Source organism: Dermacentor albipictus, chromosome 2 (genome assembly GCF_038994185.2).
Source record: "Dermacentor albipictus isolate Rhodes 1998 colony chromosome 2, USDA_Dalb.pri_finalv2, whole genome shotgun sequence".
Taxonomy (NCBI): Eukaryota; Metazoa; Arthropoda; class Arachnida; order Ixodida; family Ixodidae; genus Dermacentor; species Dermacentor albipictus.
In genome coordinates, this window is record NC_091822.1 from 88,051,157 (window position 1) to 88,063,351 (window position 12,195).

The 12,195-nt window shown below is 45.6% G+C and overlaps 1 protein-coding gene across 1 annotated transcript in view; it reads right to left on the bottom strand.

Moving 5' to 3' along the window:
• Positions 1 to 5,459, bottom strand: part of LOC135901004 (signal peptide peptidase-like 2A) — a 50,182-nt gene extending 44,723 nt beyond the window's left edge. Inside the window, exons 1-2 of the mRNA XM_065430632.1 lie at positions 5,319 to 5,459; positions 2,545 to 2,673 (exon numbers count right to left, since the gene is read on the bottom strand). Coding sequence (XP_065286704.1) covers positions 2,545 to 2,673; positions 5,319 to 5,381 — 192 coding nt within the window. The 5' untranslated portion in view covers positions 5,382 to 5,459. The remainder of the gene's footprint in view (positions 1 to 2,544; positions 2,674 to 5,318) is intronic.
• Positions 5,460 to 12,195: the final 6,736 nt, after the last annotated feature.

Here is a 12,195-nt window from a genome sequence, read left to right on the forward strand (position 1 = left end):
GAGTAAAGCTGTGCCTAGTGCGTGCGTCGCGTAGTGCGTCGCGTCGCAGCCTTCTGATTGACCAACCTTGTAGCCTATAGTGCGTACGTCGTTAGGCACGTGGCGGCGCAGCCAATGGGTAGGAATTGGTTTTACGTCATCAAGGTATAAAATGAGCGTATAACAAAAAAGCAATAATGTCTATTTGAACTCCGCTAAATGGTCCTTCGAATTATGAACCCCTCGCGGGCAAGCGAGTGCGTTGAGGCGCTTGGCGCGTTTTCATTTGACCTTACCAAGGTGCAGTTAAAACGCTGGCGAGATCTTGCGCAGACAAGGAATGCGCAGAAAAAGAACGTTTGTCGAAAAGGACTATAAAGATTTCGCATTCCCACACCTAAGCACTATGAAATGCCTCTGCCGAATCTTATGCAAGAGATGAGAAAAAAAAAACGTCAGCCTTTCTTGCTTGATGTGTGCTGTCAGTCCTACTCGAACCGGTGTATGCACCGGACCGTATTTGGGGCTCTGAAGATTCGGCCACCCCGAAAATGTAAACGCGGCGGACAACTACCCCACGCAGAACGCGTACTCAACTAGCACTGCTATTCCACCCCACCATGCCTCCCTACAGCAACCGAGCTCTCGCTGCTGCCGAAGTGTTGTGGCGTGAGCTAGTTGGTACGGATTATTCATTCCAAAGAGCCCCAAAAACAAGGACAAGGAAAAGTTGGTCCCGTACTCTTCTTCGTCCGTGCTGTTTGACGCTGTTTGAAATGAAAGAATCTCCCTGCCCCCCCCCCCCCCCAAGGTCAAAGATTCCTTGCTGCGTTCATCCAATCGGCACTGGCGAATGTAGCAAGTGAGACCCTCAGCTGTGGGTCTCCTGCTAATTGATTCCACTCCCCCCCCCCCGCCCCTAAAGAACATGCGATAACGTTCTCTCTGTCTCTCTCTTCGTGTATTACGCATACACCTGCAAAGTAGGCTAGCGTCTGTGCGCTTGACGTTCATGCCACATCTCAAGGCCGAGCCCCGCTCTGGCTCCACTGCAGAACCGCAGCTGAGCTGCACTCTAGGTTTTGTTGTTTTGGGAACCAAACGTACTGCGCGTCGCTCGCACCTCCGGAGACATTCTGGTTCTCTATGTGAGTGCCACACGTGTGATTACATGGCGGCGGCGCTGGTGACGCCAACGGCGCGAGCGCGCTTCGAGTGGTTATATTAGGGCGATTTTTTAAGTACACTGGTTACACGACTGTAATTATTGTAGGAAGTCACAATTTTTTTTTTACTTAGCGCAGAAAAGTGTAGCCGCCTGCCAACACGAAGCCATTTTTAATAGATGTAGTGTAACATGAAAACTACACATTCTACACTGCAGTTTCGATGAGTGTAGGCAGCAGACAACAAAAAAGCAGGCTGGCATTACAAACGCGCAGCGCCATTTTGTCTGTAACTGTCGACGCTGACATTGCGACGATAGAGAATATTTGGTAGAAGGACGGTAAAGAAGTGGTTGCGTTACGATGAGTCACTGAGGAAGGTTAGGTAATCTTCCCAGAAGATAAAATTACAATACTCACTCATGGTGCGAGCTGTTTCAGACTCCGCGCTGTGTCTACGCATTGTCGGTTCGTCATCGTGCACGGCGCATTCCCGACATATTTCGCGGCAGTATGTCTAGATTTGTTGATGAAAGGAAGCGCCTACATTGGCGTTTAGTTGCAGGCAAGGACACATACTCAGCCTAAGGGCGAAGTCAAGGTGAAGTGGTGAGCCAGGTGGTTTTCGTCTGCTGATGCAGATGACGACGCGCAGTCTGCTCTGATTGGCTATAGCCTAGCGAACGAACTGCAGCACACGACGTAGCAGACACTACCCAGCACTACACTCGTCTACATGAGGCTGCCCGAAGTGTAGGTTAAAAAAATAGGCCTATTATTGCTACCGCAATAAAACAATGCGAGCATGCTTTTCCCGGCGGCTCAAGACCTACCATTGCAATGAAAAATCTTGTATGAAGGAACAACGAGAACCGGGAACACACACTGAGAGCTAGGATGAGAGAGTTGCATTTTAGAAGGCAATATTTGCCTTATACCAGCTTGGAGAGCATTAGCATACCCACATTGCACTCAATGTGCTTTGATGCGAAAGCAAGCGTCGAATTGCACTGCGCGAGAAGGCCGATGACTGTCATATGTAGCAGTGAGACAGCAGGTAAAATCCTTTTAGCTGCGACGCCTCACCAACGCGCCTTCAGCAGTGTTCAATTGGACATTAACGCTTTCGCATTCTCAACCCACGAGAAATGCTTAGGTGTCCTCAGATTCTTTTGTAAATAGACCTGCTTGTGGAGCTTTGCTTGCCCGCGTGTTAGCTACTAGCAAGCGCATTTTAACTACTAACTCTGCAGGCCAGGAACAGAAGCTTAAGCTATGCCCAGTTTATTTGTATAGTAAGGCTTTCGCCCGAAACCATTGGTTTTACGCGTTACCATTCATCTGTCTTGACACGGAATTCTTTGTCTACATTCGCGGCGTCATGTGAAGTTCCACTCACGGCGTCCTCTTCCTTCTTGGGAATGTCCTTGATGGCGGGCACGAAGGCGGCGCAGAAGAACACCGGGCTCGAGTTCTCCGCCTTGAGCAGGATAACCGCGCTTTCCAGGCGGTTGCTAGCTCCGACAGGCTGCGCAAGTTTCAGTACTAAGACTGGGATATGGGGCTATAGCATGCATATGGCGCGATATCCACGGCCTCTCATATTCTGCGATCGTGCGGGCTAAGTATTTGTGAGTTAACGTGCAAAGAGGTGTTATGTCATGTTCTTTGGAAATTCTAAGCTATTTTATCCGCCCATGTAGCATTAATTCCTATATACCACTGGGTTATAAGGATGCCTACCATGAATAAAGGCAAGCACGAGATGCCTATAGGTGGAAACACGCTATAAACGAAAAAGATGGAGCTACATATGAAGACTATCCAGAAAATGCGAAAAGTCTTGCAAAAGTCGTTGTATAAAGTTCTAGCACTCCTATTTATTTTTTGTTGCCTTCATCTTGCTTTGTATTGCGATGTCAGAATGGTATCGTAAGCAAAACTTCCTTTTGACAAACATAGACCTATGCATCGCCACCATGCCTGAGGCACACTCCGGATCCATCGCTCCTCATTTAATGTCATTTGCATGAAAAAAGAAAACGTGCTCTGAAGTACGCGGTCTATCATACAACGAACCTAACTCTTTTACAATACATGTGCGCGAAGGAGCGCGAACACAGACTTGTGGAAAGCATGCTGCCTATTGCGTTTCATTGTTCCCTGTTCTAACTTCTCGAAACTAGCGCAAGATGCACCGCATCCAAATCAGTGTAGATGTTACATATAAATTTTCATATGCGTTTGTTCGTGGGAAATCACTTTAGCCAAGTCGTTACGGGCTCTATGAGTTATGTACAGAGCTTCGGTGGAAATGAAATGAGTCTCGGTGACTTGTAGCCACGCAGGCCCCGTAATAAATACCCCTATGTAGGCTCGAAGTGGCTCTCAGCATGCAAGTGATGCAGGCCTGCGGCATGGCGGAAAATGTGGATTATACGAAAGGCTACAGTAACTTGGTTCATGCCCCCATCGTCACATGGAAGCTACAGTATAAGTGCATATTACTTGGAGACAATGGAGGGGGGGGGGGGTGCTTCTTTTTCATTCAAGGTATGTTTCAACAACTGCTTTTATCTGCCATATCGCCAGCGAATTCAACAATTTGGTAGTTATTGTGAACGGCGGCAGCATTTCGAAGGAGTCGACATGCAAGAACACCCGTGTACCGTGCATTAAGTCTACGTTAAGGAACCGCAGGGGGGTTGAGATTAATCCGGAATCCCCTACTACGGCGTGTCTAATAATCAAATCATTGTTTTGGCAAGTAAAACACAAGAATCTAAATTTTAGTTATTGTGATGAAATACTGTTATCTCTTTATTTATGCGTACATTTAACTGGTTAACTGTGAGTTATTGCGTAGCGAGTTATTACGTGGAATGAGTTACTTTACGGGCAGACACTAAGCACGACAAGAATCCAACATGTAGACGTTTTTAGCCTAAAGCAAATGAGGGACAAGTGTAGTCATGGAAACACTGCACTCAAGATTTGCGTTCATTACTAGTACGCGCATTGTCTTGGTGTATATTGACTTGCCTCAGTAGAGTGTTCTCGGCCTCGACAATTTTGCTCAACAACAGCCAGCACGCCCGTTGCGTCCGGCAATTTAGCAGAGGAGGCAAATGGTTATTGGATACATGCATACCTCATTAAGGTATACTCGAAAAGCTAGAGGGGCACGATTGAGTGTGAACCTATCAAAGCGTGTCGAACATTTCGCATTTCGTTGAGCATTTCAGGGAAATTGGAAATTGGAAAACATGGAAATTGGAAAATTGGAAGACATGGAAATTGCTACTCCACCTTAAGTAATAGAGGTACCTGCATAACGCGAGTCTACGACTGCAGCTTTTCAATAGCACAACAAGAGTACTTATGGCTGCTCGACAAATATTCAGATAGCGCCAGTCACGGTGGTGACACTGCGCATGGTGCAAACACTTGTCTTCCAGCGATAATTGACTTCTCCAGGCACTAGCTAGGGTTGCTTCTGAACTGTTAGCGCTCAATGTCTCCTGTCTCGTCACATGCTGTACAGTTCCAAGACTTTATATATGCCTCGTCTTGAATAACCATGCTGGTGTACTAGCAGAAGATGTTGGTATTAGATATTATTAGATATAGAAGTGACGCTTCCTCGCAACGAAATCTCCTTTACGCGGGGCATACGTGGCGGAACTCAAAGGGACTCAAAGTGATTGCTAATGTAATATTTTTTAAAACTTGACTACTCTTTAGGGCTTGACGCAGGGAGGAGGATAGAGCGCTGCGTACGGAAGAACACCAGTTTTTTTTTTCGTTGCCAGCAATGCCAATGTGGGATACTTTGTGTGGTCGTGCTGGTCGAGCTCGAAATTCCAAGATGAAAGGGACGCTGTCCTCGAGAACCTGCAAAGGAAGGACCTTTCCGCACGCGTGACTGCAACAGTGTGTGTTCGCCTGAAGATCAGTTATAGTTCGCAAATAAACTTCAAGTCTCTTTATCGCATTCTTAAGATAGACTGGTTTGATGGACACGTGTGGTGAAACACCACAATGGCATTGTAATAGACGCTCGCGTGGAGAAACTGCGCGCCTTGATCACCAGGCTAAACCAGTCTGTTGCTACAACCCGCCAACACCAACAACTAATATTGTGAGCCATCACAGATTGTTCTCCAAACTCACGTTTATGGTCATTCCGATGAGGAAGATCTGAATCGACGCCACGATCAAGAAGCCGAGCTTCATCTCTCTTCGATTTTTGGTGGTCACGCTACCAGCCAGTGCAAAATGGAACCTATCCTCTTCTTTTCGATCGTTGGCGCGTGCCCACTGCACGCAGTTCTTGCACGGGAATGGCATCATCATCTTCCTCGGCTCGGCATTAGCGCTATGATATCCGCAAATTTTATCATTGCTCTTGATTGTGCCGTCGCAATTGCAATTATATTTGCCACACGTTTTACAGCACATTCTGGGCGTGTCCCAATCCTCGCCATAATCCCTATATGCTCTCACTCATTTACGAGTATTCCTCCTGGGAAGCCGCACTGTCCAACTCGGATCTCGAAGCCCAACGCCGACTATACGGCGGATGCAAGTCATCGCACCGCTAACCATGGTCCTTCACTCAGGACTTCTCCCGCAGAGAACTCGAACCAACCTCATTTCAATAAGAATTCGCTCTCTCCTGAAGACAAGCTGGAAATTGCATGCGATAATCGAACAACGGCCGCTTGTCTTAAATGGAGGTGACAGCTACGTGTAGAAAGACAGACAGAGGGAGAGATAAATAAATTTTATTCGTCAAAGTCACACTTTATGGGTCGTAATCACGACTGGTAGAGTTTATTCGTTTTGTGATGAGGAAGAAACAATCCATCTCTTCCTTCTATCTTGTCACCGCTTTGCTGCGGCATGAAAAAGAACATTGGAAATTCCTCTTCGAAGACTTGGGCTGGACTCAGCAGGACCTATTATTGTTAATTTGCGGCCTCCACTTTGGCATTATGCCGCTTGGGACGATTTTTCCGCTGTCCGAACATTTCTTACGAAGTACAACCGCACGCCCTGATAAATTCTTTCTTTTCTTGTGTACTTGTAAATTAATGATTAATCATTCGATCTGACATTACTGATTTTATCTTAACCGATAATTTTACGTGATATAGCGCTAAGTCTATAGATATTAGAAAATTTATTCTTTGTCATAAATTGGAATAATTGATTGATTTCTTCACCAATACACCATAGGGGTTAGGAGCCCCATAACTAATAGGAAACAACAACCACCACCACCAGTCAAAGTAGCCACGCGCTCAACCTTGGTTTGGTTCGGCTGGCCACTGATTCTTCCAGTTGTCAATGCGATAAACATAAGTTCAGAGCACAGGGAAGAGGAGCACAGAAACCGAATGCTAAACAATCATTTTTGAAAAGAGATTAAGTATACCACTTCTGTAGAGAGCGCACTGAAGACATTTAGGTGGAGGGAACTAGTTAAAAAATATTGATATATATGTATGGACATGCTGCTGCGACGAACAACGCAGCCCTATACAACTTAAGCGAGGTAACGTGTTCAGAAAACTCGCAATCTCATAGCGAAACAAAAGTTTATGAATAGAAGAAATAAAATTATCCGTGTGAGCTATCCGTGTGAGCTACAAAAACTTCTAAAGGAGAAGCAAAACAAAGCATATTCGCGTATACGAAAGCTGCCCTCTAAATTAGCAGAAGACTTGATACGTTGGCAACTGTTCACAAGTTAAGAAAAAAAATTTGCATTCGGTGCTAGTAGTGCGCACATCCACATGGGCGGGAAACGCTTTCTGTGGAATCTAAGCTATTCAATACAAAAAGGGGCATAGTACAGATGAGCTATTAAAGGTTTTTCATGTCCAGGAATTTCGTACATTGCCCCTTCTGCCATACGTCTAACTTCGCCGCAGATCGGCCGTGCAGACATTTGGTACTGCGAACTACCCCGAGACCACAGAACACGTCCTGTGCCTCTGCCTGCAATGTAACATGCAATGACAATTACTGGCACAACATTTGTTCGAGGTTACCAACAAACATTTGCTTGAAAGGGTTGTATTGTGAATATGGCCGCACCCTTGCATTTGGCGTGACGTTCCAAAGGCTGTTATCCAATTCTTGCACGAAAGCCGTCTAGATTTGAGACTTCGAGGAATCCATGAAGTGTTCACTTGCCACCATCTTCACTATCATCATCACCTTCCTCTGTCTCTGCTTCCCTTTCATTTCCTGAATAATGAGTAGCAGGTCTGAACTTCGATTCAGGACGACCACGCAGTTTTTATATCATAATAAATATGTCTCTCTCTCTCTCTATTCCAGGAGTGCACCAGTGTAATTGGCAGCATTTTCAAATAATATCATGATAATGGGCACCATTGTGTGTCTTCGCTGCCGGGGTCATTTTCTGCTGCGTTTCATTCGCCCTTCCGTTTCATGTCCTCCCGAAACCGTAGCGCCATCTAGGTTTGAATATGTTAATTTTTGTACGCTTACCACCAACTGCGTGTGGGACGCACCAGCCTCCGACGCGAACCTCAGCCAGGATGGCAGTGTTGATGTTGTTGCTGCCTCAAAGCATGGCTATGGTTAATACATGTATTTGTCTCAAGTTCGTCATTCTTGCTTTAACTGGCATCGTGATTTTGTAAATTGATAACCTTAAAATTCTACCCGGCAGGTTTCGAACACATGCTGTCTTGTACAGAAGCCCGATATTGAAACCACGCCGCCATGGATACAGTGTACTAACTTCCGTGGACAAGGAACGCGCGGATGATACAAGCACCCACAGAATTGCATCCGCAATGACAGGGAGAAACTTCTGAAGCGGATGCCACCCCTCCACGAATATGCGCCCCCCCCCCCTCCCCCGCGCACGTCTCTTGAAGGGGAAGACACAACGACCTCCGTAGAATTAAAACGGGGGTATATCCAAGGTGATTGCAATTGCACAAAATTTTTTCAGCTTTGTACGGGCACAATTGTCCATGGGGTCGCGACACGCCACCGACCCTCTACCACATCTCATGGGGATGTAGTAAAAGACCAGACGAACAGAATTCCTTACATGGTAGGCGTACAATAGAAAACCCACTGGAGGAATGGGAGGCACTCCTCACTAGCTAGGACATGCAAGTGCAACTAGCGCTTCTGGGCAACGTCCGGCTGGCGTCGGAAACCAGTGGGGCACTGGACTAGGGGCCCCACCCATCTAGCTCCTAAACCCCTTCCCTTTCACCTTAATAAATGTTCGTCTTCTTCTCTTGAGGGGAGCGCGTTGGAACAAAGGCGAGTGTGTCGGCGGCCAAATTATGCTAGAATACAAGGAGTACAGCAACATACTTTTTTTTTTATTTACCAAACCCACGATTCGTAGCAAAAATGTGTTTGCTGGGGAGATTGTCAAATTGTACGTGCTATTCTTCGCATTCGCTTATCTTTTAAAATGCCGCAGTCTTGTTTTCAAGGGTTCAGATTAAGCTTGATAACAAATGATTACAAAGAATGCTATGCACTATATAACAATTTCCCACTGCAGAGTTTCTGCCGTAATTTTGCAAGGCCGCTTAGATTTCAACAAATGTCACTTAGCAACGTCGGGTCTGTACGCCCTTTTAATACCCTGCGTATTTAGGCTCTCAGTCGTAACGTCTATGCGGCGTTTTATCAGAATTTTGGTGAGGAACAGTAGGAAGCCTTCTCAGCCGCCCTGTGGTGAAGTTCGACAGATAGCCGAAGGGACAATGTGCAAAATGCTTAAACATGAACAACCTTTAATACGTTATCTACGGGGTGATCATTTCTAAGTGTTACAAAATTTTTAAGAAGTTGCCTGTTGCTGATGACATAATTCTAGTCCTAAAACAAGATTATTCAGACAAATGGACATGCACGAGAAAAGTACAAATATTCAACTAATTACCAAAAATTCACTAATTACCTTCAGAATTATTTACTTTACACCACATATTGCAATTGAATTGTAGCCATTGAGCTTTCAAAGAGTTCCCACTTCGAATGAATTTGCAGATTGACATCTCCTTGGAGATATCTGCCATAACACTCGCCGTAAAAGCGCGTCGTTGTTCCATTTATTTCTTAAGAAAACGCTCATTTATGCACAAAACACAGAAATAAGTGGAACGCCCTTGTATTCAGTCGCACACTTCGGGAAATATCATCTCAAAACTGATGCCCTCTGCAAAATTTATTTCAGGAGAATACATGTTGCAAACTTATCGGCTACGTTTCGCAAATTCCAATATGCACCGTAAGGTAGTTAATTAGTGATTAATTACTGACTTTTTAAGCTAGATCAATGTGCGTTTCCATTTGTCGTGCTAGTAATGTCTGCCTCTTCCAATAATCCAGCTCAAGGACAACAGTTATGTGATCTCCCGCTGGCAATTTTTAAAAATTCCGCAAAACTCAAAAGTGATCACCCCGCGTACAATCACTGCAAGAACGCAGCAGGAAAGTTACGAATAGGTGCCTTAAATACCCATGTTATTACAAGGGCGTACCCTCCCAATGTTGCTCAGTGAAAGTTGTCGAGATTAAGACAGAACTTTATAATTTTGATAATGCGGACGACTCAGTTAAGCTGGCGAATTGCGGTGAACTTTAACAGATGGTTGCAAGGGCAATGTTCAATTTTCCAGCGTATGGGGAAAGTCATGGGCTGAGCAGTTCGGCCTGCACTTGGAGGCCCTGCAGACAAAGCGGTGTAGTGGTGTAATCAGAAGGATTTAGAAGAGACAATGTCTGTAATGAGGGAGCCCTTCAGTAAGACCATAGCACTATAGTGACAGGTCAACAGTAACCGATGCACAGCCTTTGTAAACTGGTTTTATGGCGTCGTGTAAGAGCTTTGGCCGTATGATTGTGAGATGCTGGGTTTATATCGTGTAGTCATTTTTTACAGGGAAGCTCTATATGACCGTCATCACGGGATCTCTTCGTCTCTGTCGACAAGACAGTTCAACCAATCACAGCGAAAGGTGCGCACCGCGTGCACCGCTGAGTTCTTTGCAGCACCACCAGATGGCGCTCAACATCGCTTATTCGCTTATTTAACCCCGCTGTTGTTTATGATGTACATGGTGAGGATGGAGAGGGCGCTAGAAGGAAGTAATATCGGGTTTAATCTCTCATACAAACAGGCGGGTACAGTAATAGAGCAGCAACTCCCAAGTTTATTTTATGCGGACGACATTGTGTTGCTAGCTAACAAGCAAAGTGCTTTGCAACATCTGGCTAATATCTGTGGACAGGAAGGCAACGATTTAGGTTTGAAGTTTAGTGTTAGAAAATTAGGTGTTATGCTATTCAATGAAAACAGTGAACAGACAGTGGAGATACAGGGCCAAGAAATACCTCGGGTAACAGAATATAAATACCTTCGTATATGGATAAACGAAGGCAATGGATATATGGAAACACAGGAAAAAACCATAACAGTAAAGGGGAAGAGAAATGCAGCCATAATGAAGCACAGAGCGCTATGGGGATACAAGAGGTACGAGGTCCTCCGAGGTATGTGGAAAGGTGTAATGGTTCCAGGACTTACTTTTGGAAATGCGGTTGTTTGCTATAAATCAGGGGTACAATCAGAACTCGACGGGAACCAAAGGTCAGGGGGTCGCCTCGCATTGGGCGCTCACGGGAAGACTACAAATGAAGCGGTGCAGGGGGATATGGGCTGGACTAGTTTTGAAGTGAGGGAAGCTCGCAGTAAAATTGAGTATGAAGAACGGCTGAGGAGTATGGAAGAAAGTAAATGGGCTGGGAGAGTGTTCAGCTATCTGTACAGGAAAAACATTGATTCACAGTGGACGAAAAGAACTAGGAAGCTTACCAGCAAGTATGCGGCCTGTAGGGTGGACAACACAACAACAAATGTCAAGCGGAAAGTCAGAGAAGCTGATTTAATCTCATGGGTGGCGGCAATGCAAAAGAAACCTTCCATGAGTAACTACTTAAGAGGAAAAAACGAAATCAGGAAAGAAACCATTTATGATAACTCAAAGGGAAGCTCATTACTTTTCGAAGCGAGATCAGGATGCCTTCGAACACGCACCTATAAAGCGAGATATAAGAATGAAGAAGAAGCATGTGCTTGCTGTGGTAAAGCTAGGGAAACTACGAAGCATGTTTTATTAGAATGTGAAGACGTCTACCCAGCGGTCAATTTAGGCACCACTGGCCTCCTTGAAGCCCTTGGGTTCAGAGGGAGCAGTGGTAAAGCAAACATGTCCGCAATAGACATTAGTAAGAGGCGACTGGAGTATTGGTGGAAGAAAAGTAGGGAAACGACAAAAGACGGAGACGTACAAAAGCAGAGTTCGCAATAGGGGATCAGAAAATTTGAGCGTGGTAGTTCATAGTGTTTTTTTGTGTCTTTTTTCATTGTTTAACCTAGGTAGAATATTAGGCAGTATAGTAGCAAGAGCTTGGTGGCGCAACCCACCACCCCGTTCCATAGGGGACGCCCATAAAATCCATCCATCCATCCATCGCGACTGCGGCGGAGCCAGCTATGCGGGGAAAGAAAAAAAGAACCAAGAAAGCACGCCTTTGCGCATAGCGTTCGCGGCAAGCGTTTCCCGGTAATGATTACGTTTGCCTAAGCTGCAGTGGCCGGGAAGCAGTAACTAGCATAAGAAGCAAGGAGTGACATCACTGCACTTTCATGACTAAAAAAGACCCTGCTTGCCAACTAATTTCAATTGTGCTGGGATAGCGCTGTGGAAAGATCCCGCATAGTTAGGACTGCCAAAGAGACGAGGGAACATGATGAGCGGTGACGCAAACAGCAACGTTAAAGTATGCTCAATGATGTCGTGCTCAGGCCACGCCGGACGCAGAGTTTCCTGCCCAAAGCAATCAACGCACAATCAGGACGCTTGAAGAGCAGCGCTAATACGATGAGTGACGAAAGGAACAGCCACGTCAGTATGTACAACGGCGCCGTGCTAAGGCTACGTCACATTGGTCCATTGGATCAGGTGATACCACA